At 30.5% G+C, this 15,918-nt stretch overlaps 1 protein-coding gene across 1 annotated transcript in view; it reads left to right on the top strand.

Moving 5' to 3' along the window:
- LOC135125424 (nose resistant to fluoxetine protein 6-like) overlaps positions 1–15,918 on the top strand; it is a 102,432-nt gene that overhangs the window by 85,809 nt on the left and 705 nt on the right. The window contains exons 2-8 of the mRNA XM_064051043.1: positions 14,279–14,397; positions 14,448–14,874; positions 14,924–14,994; positions 15,041–15,237; positions 15,282–15,439; positions 15,488–15,653; positions 15,699–15,883. Coding sequence (XP_063907113.1) covers positions 14,382–14,397; positions 14,448–14,874; positions 14,924–14,994; positions 15,041–15,237; positions 15,282–15,439; positions 15,488–15,653; positions 15,699–15,883 — 1,220 coding nt within the window. The 5' untranslated portion in view covers positions 14,279–14,381. The remainder of the gene's footprint in view (positions 1–14,278; positions 14,398–14,447; positions 14,875–14,923; positions 14,995–15,040; positions 15,238–15,281; positions 15,440–15,487; positions 15,654–15,698; positions 15,884–15,918) is intronic.

Genomic DNA, 15,918 nt, shown 5'->3' with positions numbered 1-15,918 from the left:
TTTCGAGCTTATTTTATTATTTCATTCACTGACCCGGCCAATATGGCCCGGTTACCACTTTTATTCGACAAGTTTTATTAAGGCGGCTACTTGCGGGGGAGCCGTACATGGCGCATTCAAAATAAGGGAGGTTCCGACGGAGTGGGTATTTTATCGACTGTACGAGCGGCTGCTTTTAATAAATTTATCGGACAAAAATTTTACCAAACACATGGGACGGGATAGGTTTGCGGAATTAAAAATGAGACCTTATCTGCATTGATAAGTTCTTAAACTTGGAAAACACGGAATGCCCCGACATAAATTATCGCGTGATAAAAGAACTTTATCATCGAGATGCACAGTTTTTTTTTACTTCCTGAGCTTAAGTGTTCACTCTTTCATGTTTTTTCGACGATTCATGACCTCTAGAGTAACAAAAAGTGGTCTCCCGGTGCCACCTGTCTGTCTATCTGTATCAATTTTTATTGGACACATAAGACTGACTAATTTGACTAATATCCCTACCACCAATGGTATGACGTTATATCCAAAATTTACAATAATATATTTGTTTTAATTTTATTAAACAAGATACTCATGTGATAGTCGATGAATCAACATTGTATAATTATAATACATATAAATAACATTATACAATTTTAAGGTTATCATAATCGTATTAAATAGTTAATAAAAATTTATTCATTTATCCCCTATCAAAAAATTGATGACGTCATCTCAAAATTTTGCCTAATAAATTCTCTCTTAGATATGTAAAATATTTCGCCTCTATACTTGTGATATATCAGTGCGGTCATAGTTTTTATAATTTTTCGAAAAATCTGGATTTACTCGTATTTAGCTTCGATCAATTTTTTGATACCCCATTTTTCCTTTTTCTTTTTCTTTCATTTTTCCATTTTTCTATCTTTGAATGTTTTCGTTCCATAAATTTTCGTTTATTCAACTTTAATTTTTTTATTTCTCGACTTAAAATTTTTTCATTTTTTCGTTTCTTTATTTCTCGATTTGCTGTTTTTCAATTTTACAGTTTTTCGATGTTACAATTTTTCTTTTCACGATTTTTCTTTTCCTCAATTATTAATTACCGACTTTTCAATTTTTTTGTTTCGTCAATTTTTCATGTTCTTGATTTTTATTTTTCATTTTCTCATTTCCTTTATTTTTTCAATGTTTCTTTCGATATAATTTTTTGTTTATTCAGTTTTTCAGTTTTGCGATTTTTAGTTTTCCAATTGCCCGATTTTTCAATTTCTTTAATTTTCAATATTTCGATTTTATGATATTTCGTTTTTGCACTTTTCGATTTTAATGACCCAACTATCGATATTTGTAGTTTTAGATTCTTCAATTTTTCAAGTTCTTGATTTCCAATTGTCAGATTTTTGCAAAATTTTTCAATTTTACAATTTTGCAATGTTTCCCTTTTTTTTGATTTGAAAACAAAAAACATTTAAAAATCGCAAAATTAAAATCGAATAAATAAAAAAGCTTTAAAACCCAATAATCGAAAAATGAAAAAAGTCATAAAATTGAAAAAGTGAAAATTTTTAAAGATTATGAAACTATAAACATTTCACATCAAAAATTGAAGAAACAAAAAATTACTGAAAAATCAAGAAACTGAAAATCTAAAACTGAAAAATGAAAAATTGGAAACCGAAAAATTGCAAATCGAAAAACTAAAAAATCTAAAACTTGGAACAATTTGCGTTAAAAAAGAAAAAACACAAAATCGGATCATTGAAAAACCGATAATTTGAAAAAATAATGAAAATAAAAAACTGAAACGAAAAATTGCAAATCGAAAGACTGAAATCATGAAAAATTGAATAGTCGAAAAACTGAAAAAACGGAAAATTGCAAAATTGCAAAAGTGGAAAACCCAAAATTGTAAAATCGAAAAAATATAGAATCTCAAAATTGTAAAGTCGAAAAACTGTAACACTGAAAGATCGAAATATTGAAAAATTAAAAACCGAAAAACTAAAAAATCGAATAAATGAATAAGTTTTAAAATCCAATAATTGAAAAATGGAAAAATTCTAAAATCGTAAAACTGAAAAAGCGAAAATCTTAAAAAATTGCAACTATAATGACATATTTAAAATGGGAACTAGATAAATTTCAGTTCAAAAATTGAAGAAACGAAAAATTATTGAAAAATCGTGAAATTGAAAAATATAAAAATGAAAAGTCGAAAATTAGAAAACCGAAAAATTGCAATTCCAAAAACCAAAAAATTCGAAAATTGAAAAATTCTACATTAAAAAAAGGAAAAATATAAAATCGGAACATTAAAAAACCGAAAATTTGAAAAACAAATGAAAACAAAAAACCGAAACGAAAAATTGCAAATCAGAAAATTAAAGACCTGAAAAATTGAAAAATCCAAAAATCGCAAAATCTAAAAATTGAAGAAACATCCAAAAGTTGGAAAATCGAAAAACTAAAGAATTTTGAAATGAAAACTCGATGAGTGGCAGAGCGTAAAATTGAAGAAACAAAAATAAATGAAAAATTGAAAAATAACTCATCGCCAAATTGAAGAAACTGAATTTCAAAATGCGATAAATTCTAAAATCGGAACCTTGAACAATCGAGAATTTGTAAAAGTAAAGAAAACAAAATACTGAAACGAAAAATTGCAGATGGAAAATTTGAAGAAATCGAATATCGAAGAATCGAAAAATAAAAAAATTGCCAAACGGAAAAATTCTAAAATCGCAAAATTGAAGAATGAAATGTTTTAAAAATTATTCTTGTTATTATTACATATTTAAAACGGAAACTAGAAAAATTGCTAATCAAAAATTGAAGAAACAAAAAATTGAAAAATTATGAAATTAAAAAAACTAAACAGAAAATTCCAAATCGAAAAATTCCGAATAAAAAAAATTGGAAAATTGAAAAATTAAAATTGAAAACTCATGAAATTGCAAATCGAAAAATTGCAAAATCCAAAATTTCGAACACTCAAAGGATGGAAAATCAAAAAACTGAAAAATTCAAAAATGAAATTTCGAAGAGTGGCTTATGGAAAAATTGAGGAAATTAAAATCAATAAGTAATCGCAAATCGATAAATTGAAGAAATGGCACAGAAAAATTATGAAATTAAAAAAACGAAACAGAAAATTCCAAATCGAAAAGTTCAAAATAAAAAAAATTGAAAAATTAAAATTCAAAACTCGTGAAATTTCAAATCGAAAAATTGCAAAGTCCAAAATTTCGGACATTCAAAAGACGGAAAATCAAAAAACTGAAGAATTCAAAAATTAAATTTCAAAGAGTGGCATATAGAAAAATTGAGGAAATTAAAATCGATAAGAAATTACAAATCGATAAATTGAAGAAATAAAAAATTGAAAAATTATGAAATTAAAAAAACGAAACAGAAAATTCCAAATCGAAAAGTTCAAAATAAAAAAAATTGAAAAATTAAAATTCAAAACTCGTGAAATTTCAAATCGAAAAATTGCAAAGTCCAAAATTTCGGACATTCAAAAGACGGAAAATCAAAAAACTGAAGAATTCAAAAATGAAATTTCAAAGAGTGGCATATAGAAAAATTGAGGAAATTAAAATCGATAAGAAATTGCAAATCGATAAATTGAAGAAATGAAAAATTGAAAAATTATGAAATTAAAAAAACGAAACAGAAAATTCCAAATAGAAAAGTTCAAAATAAAAAAAATTGAAAAATTAAAATTGAAAACTCGTGAAACTGCAAATCGAAAAATTGCAAAATCCAAAATTTCGAACATTCAAAATATGGAAAATCAAAAAACTGAAAAATTCAAAAATGAAATTTCGAAGAGTGGCATATAGAAAAATTGAAGAAATTAAAATCGATAAGAAATTGCAAATCGATAAATTGAAGAAATGAAAAATTCAAAAATTATGAAATTAAAAAAACGAAACAGAAAATTCCAAATCGAAAAGTTCAAAATAAAAAAAATTGAAAAATTAAAATTGAAAACTCGTGAAATTGCAAATCGAAAAATTGCAAAATCCAAAATTTCGGACATTCAAAAGATGGAAAATCAAAAAACTGAAAAATTCAAAAATGAAATTTCGAAGAGGGGCATATAGAAAAATTGAGGAAATTAAAATCAATAAGAAATTGCAAATCGATAAATTGAAAAAATGAAAAATTGAAAAATTATAAAATTAAAAACGAAACAGAAAATTCCAAATCGAAAAGTTCAAAATAAAAAAATTGAAAAATTAAAATTGAAAACTCGTGAAATTGCAAATCGAAAAATTGCAAAATTCAAAATTTCGAACATTCAAAAGATGGAAAATCAAAAAACTGAAAAATTCAAAAATGAAATTTCGAAGAGGGGCATATAGAAAAATTGAGGAAATTTAAATCAATAAGAAATTGCAAATCGATAAATTGAAAAAATGAAAAATTGAAAAATTATGAAATAAAAAAATGAAACAGAAAATTCCAAATCGAAAAGTTCAAAATAAAAAAATTGAAAAATTAAAATTGAAAACTCGTGAAATTGCAAATCGAAAAATTGCAAAAGCCAAAATTTCGAACATTCAAAAGACGGAAAATCAAAAAACTGAAAAATTCAATAATGAAATTTCGAAGAGTGGCATATAGAAAAATTGAGGAAATTAAAATCGATAAGAAATTGCAAATCGATAAATTGAAGAAATGAAAAATTCAAAAATTATGAAATTAAAAAAACGAAACAGAAAATTCCAAATCGCAAAGTTCAAAATAAAAAAAAATTGGTCTAAAGAGTTTAGACAGTACTTCCCTCGCTGTCGGAAACTTGACGACTGCATGCCTATTATGTTTTTTTTTCTCATTACATTTTTGTAGTGGGAATTTAAAAAAAAATTGTGATGACGTCATCAACATTTTTGCAAGGACACGTACATCAGTTGGGATAGATGTAGTGTAATACTAAGAATAAAATTATTGTGTTCCCAAATTTTCGGGAAAATGAATTGGGTCGTTTTGAATATTGATTTCTTATAATCAATAAAATAACGAAACAATTTACTTACGTATACGGCGCCGGTGTGTAATATCTAGAGAGCGGATTTCTGTCGGGCTAGGCAAGGCCAAACTCGGTACGGCTCGCACGGGATGCGAATTCATTGCCGTTGCAGACTGCACTTCGTTTATTTGAGATTAGAATAACGTTGTTTCGTTGCACTCTGCTGTTAATTCCCGTTCTCATTTACTTAGCCGTTTGATTAATAAATCGTTAATTATATTTATGCAATCCAGCACGTCCCCCCCTATAATCGTGACGTAGCCCGACAGAAATCCGCTGTCTAGTAATATGAGGGGCAACTGAAAATCGTTTATGTATAAACATTCTTAATTTAAGATGACAAGCGTAACAGCATACGTGAGAGTCAAACAGAGAAACTGTAAACAAAACGACCATCGGTTTTATTGCTTCGACTTCCGCTTATTATATAAAACATTGCGTTTTATTTTAATTCTTGACGGTGAAATTGGTTGATTGTAAACATGTCTATTTCGCATTCGCGGAACCAAGTGACCGCATAAAACAAATGCAGGTCTGTAATGTTAAAGTCGATGTAAATAAGCATGCTACCCTTATGTTTCAAGCGAGTTTTTCCTTTAACAAATTTCGTGTCTACCAAATTGGGTTGGTTGGGGTGTAATACTAATAATAAGTGTTGCCTTTAATTTAATCAATAAAATAAATTGACTTCATTAATTTTTTTGAACCACCTCTTAAGAAAATCTAAAAAATATGAATGGAATGATAAATCACAAGTACAAACTCATCATATTTTTTGCATTTTAGATAGGATTTATTCAGCAAAATTTAAGGGTGACGTCATCAATTTTTTTAGGAGGGATGAACAAATACATTTTGAACAAAAGTTTACCATGCTTATAATAACTTTAAAATATTCCCAAGATTTCAAAGCATTCGGTTTTGTAATTCCTGATTAAATCGATAAAATAAATTCACGCCTTCATTAATTTTTTTGAGTCACCCTGCATATGCAAATCCAAAAATATGAATGGAATGATAAATCACAAGTACAGACTGATCATATTTTGTACATTTTAGATATGATTTATTCGGCAAATTTTCGAGCTGACGTCATCAAGTTTTTGGAGGGGATAAGCAAATATATTTTGACTAAACATTTATTATGCTCTTTATAACCTTAAAGCATCTGCAAGATGTCAGAGCATTCCGTTTTGTAGTTCCTGATTAAATCAATAAAATATATTTACGCATTCATTAATTTTTTTGAGTCACTCTGTATATGCAAATCCAAAAAATATGAATGGAGTGATAAATGACAAGTACAGGCTCATCATATTTTGTACATTTTAGATATGATTTATTCGGCAAACTTTCGAGCTGACGTCATCAAGTTTTTGGAGGGGATAAGCAAATATATTTTGACTAAACATTTATTATGCTCTTTATGACCTTAAAACATCTGCAAGATTTCAGAGCATTCGGTTTTGTAGTTCCTGATTAAATCAATAAAATATAGTTACGCATTCATTAATTTTTTTGAGTCACCCTGTATATGCAAATCCAAAAAATATGAATGGAGTGATAGATCACAAGTACAGACTCATCATATTTTGTACATTTTAGATATGATTTATTCCACAAACTTTTGAGCTGACGTCATCAAGTTTTTGGAGGGGATAAGCAAATATTTTTTGACTAAAGATTTATGATGCTCTTTATAGCCTTAAAACATCTGCAAGATTTCAGAGCATTCGGTTTTGTAGTTCCTGATTAAATCAATAAAATATATTTACGCATTCATTAATTTTTTTGAGTCACCCTGTATATGCAAATCCAAAAAATATGAATGGAGTGATAGATCACAAGTACAGACTCATCATATTTTGTACATTTTAGATATGATTTATTCCACAAACTTTTGAGCTGACGTCATCGAGTGTTTGGAGGGGATAAGCAAATATTTTTTGACTAAAGATTTATGATGCTCTTTATAGCCTTAAAACATCTGCAACATTTCAAAGCATTCTGGTTAGCAGATTAAAAATTAAATTTCAAAATATTGTTTTATAATTTTGATTTTTTTTCCAAAAATCTGGACGTTTCGGGTGAAAAGTCGATTCAAAGTTGTAAACTACATGTGTAGGACTATGTTATTTTATACAATTGAAAACCCATTTACTATGTACAATTTTGAAGTGACGTCATCGCATTAGTGGTGGGGATGATTAGACAAATTTTGGTTAGCGTTTTACCATCTACATGATATTCTTAATATAAGTACAAAATTTCACAACAATCGGTCGAGTACTTTCGGAGATTATCTGTCTAATAAAAATCCGGGACGGCAGACGGACAGACGGACGGACAGACGGACGGACAGACGGACGGACAGACGGACGGACAGACGGACGGACAGACGGACAGACGGACAGACGGACAGACGGACAGACGGACAGACAGACGGAAATGGGAGACCTATTTCTTCGTCTTCTAGGGGTCATGAAAGATCGAGAAAACGTAAAAGTAGAGAGTCGGCCGACGGACTCGATTACAATACTTCCTTTGCTTACGCTCGGGAAGTAAAAAATGAAAAATTAAAATTGAAAACTCGTGAAATTGCAAATCGAAAAATTGCAAAATCCAAAATTTCGAACATTCATAATATGGAAAATCAAAAAACTGAAAAATTCAAAAATGAAATTTCAAACAGTGGCAAAAAGTCCAAAACGTGAAAAATCGAAAAACTGAAAAATTTAAAAATGAGAACACGAAGAATTGCGTATCGTAAAATTGAAGAAACAAATATCAATGAAAAATCGAAAAACTGTAAATCGATAAATTGAGGAAATGAAAAATTGAAAAAAATATATAAAATTGCAAATTTTAAAAATCGAAAATTTGTAAAAACAAACAAAATAAAATACCGAAACGGAAAATTGCAAATCGAAAATTAGAAGAAATGAAAAATTAAAGAAACGAAACATTGAAAAATTAAAAATTGTAAACTCCAGAAATTTTAAATCGACAAATTCCAAAATGTAAAAATTGAAGAAAGAAAAATATGAAAAGTAGAAAAATTCCAATTCGAAAAATTGAAGAAGCGAATATCTGGAAAACAAAAAATTATAAAATCTTAACATTGAAAAAATAACGAAACGAAAAATTGCAATTGGAAATTTAAAAACTGGAAACTCGAAAACTCAAATCTAAAAACTACAAAATTTAAAAACTGATGTAAAAAATTCAAGTCAAAAAAGTTGCAGAAGTATCTTTATCGCCATTGGATTTTTTTTTATAGAGATTACCCGAAAACAAAAATCGCAAAAACTTGTTTCTATTAGTAAGTAGGTACATCATCAAAACTAAAAAACAGACAATCAATTTTGCGAACTAGTGAATCGCCTGCTTTGTTCACCAGTCCTTCGCATGTGATAAACGGTCGAAAACAATACCGCTTTTTCCGCTCTACGCTATCACGAATCGGTGTTTCTGATAGATACATTAAACGCGAATCTGTTGTGGAGAAGTTTTACATTATGCAAATGTATCTCCCGCAGTTCTCTCAACTAAAACACGCACTTCGATCGGTAGCATTTTCCAGTGTTCCACTTCCTTTCCGCTACATTACTTCTGGAGCTGTTTAATTATGATTGTTCTCAACGGGACTCAAACGAGGCATTCGTTACTTCCACAAACCTAAATTATACATCACATAGCGGGAACTTGCTCGAAATTAAATGGATACCCATCTCCCATTTTTACCGCCCGCACTAGCGAACTTTTCGACAATAATGGCTGCATTAAGCTCGATGTTAAATTGTATCGATAAGGGCGCTTCACTGGGCTCAATGCACGCCGAGACGTCACACACATTCACCAGATTCCTATTAGATATATGGACATCGGTCGCCGGCTTTTACTACTCCACAATGGGAGATTGTCTGGATGGTCGTCTTAGAAGCGGGGATTTATTCGGAGGAGGGATGCGGCGATATTAAAGTTCGATTAAAAATGTAAACAGAGAGGATAGAGCCGGGTCGGGGGTGGAGGTTGCGAGAATGATGACTTGAAAGCAAATCGTAAACTAACACCGCGGTCACATAAATAAGATTAAATGCTCTAAAACCTGTGACGATAAATTTAACGAGATAAGCTACCCCACGTATTTGATGTGTTACGAAGATTATAAATTGCTAAAGCCTCCACCTAGACTTTTAGGAGGATTGGGGTGGTGTTGATAGCAATTTTCGAAGAAATAGGGCAAGTTTATAATTATTATTGGCGTTAAAATTGTGATAATACCGCGTGGTCAGAAATGACTGAGCCTGTTGGCAATCCTGGATTTTTACTTAGTTGAAATTGCTCATTAAGTTTTGTATATATAATTTCCGGTTTCAGCTGTCAACATCGACATATTGATGACATTTTCAATTTGCAAAATGTATTCAGAACATAACCTAAATTTATCGCATGCCACGATTGACATATCTGTCACACAATTACTTCCGTTATGCCAACATAAACCCAAGAAAAGTCCACATTTGTGTTTAAAAATACATAACTTTAAAAAAGCGTTTTATCTTAGCTAAACTTAACTTTTCCGAAAAATAATCGTAAAATTGAAGAAACGAAAAATCTAAAAACCAAAAATTCAGACGTTGGAAAGTCGAAAAATTAAAAAATTTAAAACTGAAAACTAAAGAAATTATAAATCGACAAATTGAAGAAATAAAAAACTGCAAAAATCGAAAGGTGGCAAAATAAAAATCGAAACACGAAAAAAATGGAATATTTATTGAAAAATTTTAAATTAGAAACTAGAAAAATTCGGCCGTAAAACTGAAAAATCAGGCACAAAAAAATGAAAAAGTTTAATATACACATATTTGAAAAAATCGAAGAACTCAAAAATTAAAAAATGTAATAATGGAAAAATAACAAAATTAAAAATCGAAAAAGCAAAAATCACTCTTATCTTTTAGCAGGTACTAGCCCCGCTCACCTGCCCTATATTTTCTTAGAGGGATCTCATTAGCAAAAATCAGTCTTATCTTAGCAGTTACTAGCCCCGCCCACCCACCCTCACGTTTCTTAGAGAGTATGTCATTTGCCACAATCAGTTTTATCTTAGTAGGTACTAGCCCCGCCCACCCGCCCTCACTTTTCTTAGAAAGTATGTCTTTGCCAAAATCAGTTATATCTTAGCTAAGCTTAACTTTTCCGAAAAATAATCGTAAAATTGAAGAAACGAAAAATCTAAAAACGAAAAATTCGGAAGTTGGAAAGTCGAAAAATTGAAAAATTTAAAACTGCAAAATTGAAGAAATCAAAAATTGCAGAAATCGAAAGGTTGAAAATTAAAAATCAAAACCCTAAAAAAAATGAATATTTGAAAAAAATCGGAAAAATTAAAAAATTCTGAACAAGTAAGATCGAAAGATTTTAGATTAGAAACTAAAAAAATTCAGGAATAAAACTGAAAAATCAGGAACAAAGAAATGAAAAAACTTAATATATACATATTTGAAAATATCGAAGACCTCAAGAATTAAAAAAAAATCTAATAATGGAAAATTAGCAAAATTAAAAATCGAAAAAGCGAAAATTATGAAAGTGTAATTGATACAGCGTGAAACTGAAGAAACGAAAAATTCAAAAGTTAAAACTCGAAAAATCGAACAAACAAAAATATTAAATGTGACCTTCTTAAGAAACATGTACTTGGGGGTACGGAAAATTCAGATTTTAGAACAAAAACAGTAAAATAGGCAATCTTAGCAGCTACTAGCCCCTCCCACCCACCCACCCTCTCTTTTCTTGGAAGGTATGTCATTTGCCAAAATCGAAACATCAAAAAAGTGGAATATTTGAAAATTTCGGAAAAATTGAAAAATTCAGAAGAAGTAAAATCGAAAAATTTTAGAATAGAAAGTAGAAAAATTCGGCCATAAAACTGAAAAATCAGGAACAAAAAAATGAGAAAATTTAATATAACATACATTTTTGAAAAAATCGGGGAGCTCAAAAATTAAAAAAATTAGTAATGGAAAAATAACAAAAATAAAAATCGAAAAAGCGAAAATTATGAAAGTGTAATTGATACACCGAAACACTGAAGAAACGAAAAATTCAAAAATTAAAAATATAAAAATTGATCAAACACAAATATTAATTGTGACCTTCTCGAGAAACATGTGCTTGGGGATACGAAAAATTCAGATTTTAGAACAAAAACAGTAAAATAGGCAATCTTAGCCCCGCCCTCCCGCCCTCTATTTATTTTCTTAGAGGGTATGTCGTTTGCCAAAATCACTCTTATTTTTAGCAACTGCTAGCCCCGCCTACCCGCCCCCTCTTTTCTTAGAGAATCTGTCATTGCCAAAATCAATTTATCTTAGCTAAGCTTAACTTTTCTGAAAAATAATCGTAAAATTGATGAAACGAAAAATCTAAAAACCAAGAATTCAGAAGTTGAAAAGTCGAAAAATTGCAAAATTTTAAACTAAAAACTAAAGAAATTGTAAATCGAAAAATTGAAGAAATAAAAAACTGCAAAAATCGAAATATTGCAAGATAAAAATCGAAACACTAAAAAAATGGAATATTTGAAAAATCGGAAAAATACAAAAATTCAGAAGAAGTAAAATTGAAACATTTTAGATTAGAAACTAGAAAAATTAAGGCTTAAAACTGAAAAATCTGGAACAAAAAAATGAAAAGATTAAATATATACATATCTGAAAAAATCGAAGGACTCAGAAATTAAAAAATCTAATTATGGAAAAATAACAAAACTAAAAATCAAAAAAGCAAAAATTACTCTTATTTTTCAGCAGGAACTAGCCCCGCCCATCCGTCCTCTATTTTCTTAGAAAGATCTCATTAGCCAAAATCAGTCTTATCTTAGCAGCTACTATGCCCGCCCACCCAGCCTGTTTTTTCTTAGACAGTATGTCATTTGCCAAAATCAGTTTTATCTTAGAAGCCTATAGCCCCACCCACCTGCACTCTCTTTTCTTCAAGGGTATCTTATTTGCCAAAATCAGTCTTATCTTAGCAGATACTAGCCCCGCCCACCCACCCTGTAGTTTCTTAGAAAGTATGTCACTGCCAAAATCAGTTTTATTTTAGCTTAACTTTTCTGAAAAATAATCGTAAAATTGAAGAAACGAAAAATCTAAGAACCAAAAATTCAGAAGTTAGAAAGTCGAAAAATTGAAAAATTGAAAACTGATAACTGAAGAAATTGTAAATCAAAAAATTGAGGAAATAAAAAACGGTTGCAAAATTAAAACACTAAAAAATGGAATATTTGAGAAAAATCGGAAAAATTGAAAAATTCAGAAGAAGTAAGATCGAAAATTTTTAGTTTAGAAACTAGAAAAATTCTGGCATAGAACTGAAAAATCAGGAACAAAAAAAATAAAAAAAATTATTATATACATATCTGGAAATATCGAAGAACTCAAAAATGAAAAAAATCTAATAATGGAAAAATAACAAAATTAAAAATTGATAAAGCCAAAATTATGAAAGTACAAATGTATGAAGAAACGAAAAATTCAAAAATTAGGACTCGAAAAATTGAAAAAACAAAAATATTAAATGTGACTTTCTGAAGAAACTTGTGCTTGGGGGTATAGAAAATTAAGATTTTGGAACAAAATGGCCAGAAAAAAGTAAAATAGCCAAAACAAGTAGCGCTGAAATAAAAGGAGAGATACACAAAATGAAAAGACATTTGTCCAAGAATCCGGCCTTTGAAATGAGTTAGTGTTGCAAAATTGAAGTTTTTTACTTTTCGCGGTTAATTTTAGGTCCCCTGGTGTTTCATTTTCGGATAAATTTTTACGAATTTGAAAAACTCTTGTTTTTTTCTCTTAATTCGGAAAACTCTTGAGTTCCCTTGGTGCATTATTTTGGGAGTCCATGGAGATTTTTTTGTAAATTATTTAAAGCAATTTTGGGGGATTTTGTTGTTCTATTTTTGGAGAATTCTGACCTGACCTGTTTTTGAGTTAATTTTGTCGTTTGCCAAAATCACTCTTATCTTTTAGCAAGTACTAGCCCCGCCCACCCACCCTCTCTTTTCTTAGAAAGTATGTCATTTGCCAAAATCGGTTTTATCTTAGCAGGTAATTAATTTTTTGTCAATTTTCTAGCTATTTTTTATAGGAGTTTATTTTTACTTTATTTGGTGGTTTCTGTAATTGTGTTTCTTTCTGTTGAAATCAATAAATGTTATTATTATTATTATTATTGTTATTATTATTATAAAATAAATATTTTGTTCAATTGAAACTTGAGTAATTTTATTCACCTGTTTTGAGGCGATAAACTCATTCAAATCAAAGAAATGTCTACGTGACATTCTTCCGATGTATAAACATCAACATTTTAAACACTACACATTTTGCTCAGATATCTCTATTCCCGTAAATAATCTGCAGTAAGTGTATTTTACAATGTCCGTACTTGTGCAGAGACGGTTTATACGGATATGAGGCCCCCGAAGTTCTGGCCTAAATGTAATAACGGAAAATAAAATTTTGTTTTTAATTTGGTTATTAAAAAATACGATTTCGTGTTTGACACATATGATCTCGAGATTGTGCAAAATTCAAAATTGGCCACTTCCGGTCATTCCACTAATTTATGACTTGCAGCTAGGCAGCCACCTGCACAAAGAGCTGCTGCCTGAGTTTTGTTTGCAGCAGCTTATTTTGCTTTTTTATCGTTCAATAAAGTACCGCACACTTTCGAAATGGTTATTGCATTTGCATTTATATTTTTTCGATTTGCTTATACAGGGTGATGCAAAGAGAAATTGCTTTGGCATTACATATTTAAAAATGTTTATTTTAACTTATAGGGATTCTGGATATGTCTCATTGTACTTCAGGAGCTAGGGAAGTTCTGTCGAAACAACTTTCCACCAATTTTATCATTAATTTCAGTTTTGCAAATACGAAATTTGTTGTCAACCAAATTACTAGATTTACGATCTAAAAAAATACTGAACGGTATTTAACTGTGTCCATGTCCGCGTCAACTGACGACGGAATAATAAACACATTTAAAATTCAAAACCACCTGATAAACGTTAATGCTAAGCCGCCTTGGCATTAAACCAGTAATTAACTTTTATATGACTCACCGTCACACTTTCACACTAGTGTTTTAGTTCCTCACAATGAAGTTAACAAAAATTGTTACATTTTTCTCTCTAATCGTGTACTCTCACTCATCCTTGTACAACGTACCCCTTAGAATTCTAAACCAAACCGCGCTGAAGTACGTCAAAAACAGTGACCTGGATGCTGACTGTGCCGCCGACTTATCCAATTTGTTGTCAGATGTTTTTGAAACCAAAATGTGGGCTTTCAAGAGTACGTATTTTTTCTAATAAAGGTGTGTCTACTTTTGAATTAATTTCCAGTGCTGGACGCAAGCGGCAAAATTTATCCCGGATTTTTTAACGGCAATTTCCATTTGTTTGGAGACTACGACGAGTGTCTGGATATAGAACAAGCCGTTACTGAGAGAAATATTAAGGGCCAGTATTGCACTTTACGAGTGTCAACTCATTATAAACCTCTGGGTTTCACCAAGTCAGTTATTAAAAGCAAAGAACTAGAAGAGTATCTATCAAAACTGGAGTTCAGAGAAGTGTCGACTGAAAAAGAACACTCTGTATTACTGTGGGGGGTGTGTGTCCCAAAATCCTGTTCTCTAGAAAGCGTACAAAACTTTGCTAGACACTTCATGGACACACTTGGAGTAAGCGGAGACGTAAGTGTGGAAGAAGACTTGTGTTTTTATCAAGGCAAACCCTTAAAAACCACCCACCTGGAGAATTTTTCTTAGTAAGTTTGATACTTTTTTTGTTTTCTTACATAAATCTCTATATTTTAGTTACTTTTTCGTAGTAACTATATCTCTGACAATTGCAAGTACCACCTACGACGCCTATTTACGTTTAACTGGTACGCACTTCTTCCACTTAGTACCGTTTCAAGTTGTCTATTTTAGGTCAAACCCCGAATGTTTTTGTTGTGTTTTCCGCCTACACTAACTTCGAAAGACTTTTGTCGCAGCGTCCCAACAACCACAATACTCTCACTTGCTTGAACGGAATCAAAGTGATAAGTAGTACCTGGGTTGTATTAGGGCATACAGTACTCTTTTATAGGTTTATTGCAAAAAACGTCCACTACATCTACGATGAGGTAAAATTCAATTATTTTGACTTTTTCTAACCAACGAGTTTTAGTGGAACCACCAAGCGTTTCACACTTTCATGTGGTCAGGTCACTACTCGTTTGACACATTTTTGACAATCAGCGGATTTCTAACGAGTTATATTTATTTAAAACACACTGAGGTGTTTTCTGTCGATTTGGTCACTTTTTATTTGATTAGATACATCAGGTTGGTGTAGATTTAGTACGACAGAGATTATATATTTGTTGGTTTTAGACTAACACCGGCTTTAGTGGCAGCGGTACTAGTACACACCACTATGCTAAAATTTTTAGCCAACGGACCATATGGACTCTTTATAGCTAATTATGTAGCAAACCATTGTGGTACCACCTGGTGGTCACCTTTCTTTTTCGTTTTGAAAATTATGGACTTCAAAAGAGTAAGTTCTAGAGACAGTTTTATTTAATAATAAAAACGATTGTAGTGTGCTTTACACCTCGGGTACTTAGCAATCGATAACCAGCTCTACATCTTCGCCCCTTTAATTTTGTTCAATATCAAGAAATCCACCACAAAAGTAATGAAAGGAATGGTGTTTGCTTTTATTATAAGCGTCACTTATAGTGTGATTGTAACTCAGACTAAGGGAGTCGGTTTTACTGTATTTGAGTAAGTAAGTCGTCGGTATTTAAGGTGTTTGAACA

This window comes from Zophobas morio, unplaced genomic scaffold (assembly GCF_036711695.1).
Source record: "Zophobas morio isolate AGI-343-1 ecotype UQ-CSIRO unplaced genomic scaffold, CSIRO_AGI_Zmor_V1 ptg000002l, whole genome shotgun sequence".
NCBI lineage: Eukaryota > Metazoa > Arthropoda > Insecta > Coleoptera > Tenebrionidae > Zophobas > Zophobas morio.
The sequence above is the reverse complement of the archived record's forward strand: the minus strand, read 5'-3'. Positions and strand labels throughout refer to the sequence as shown.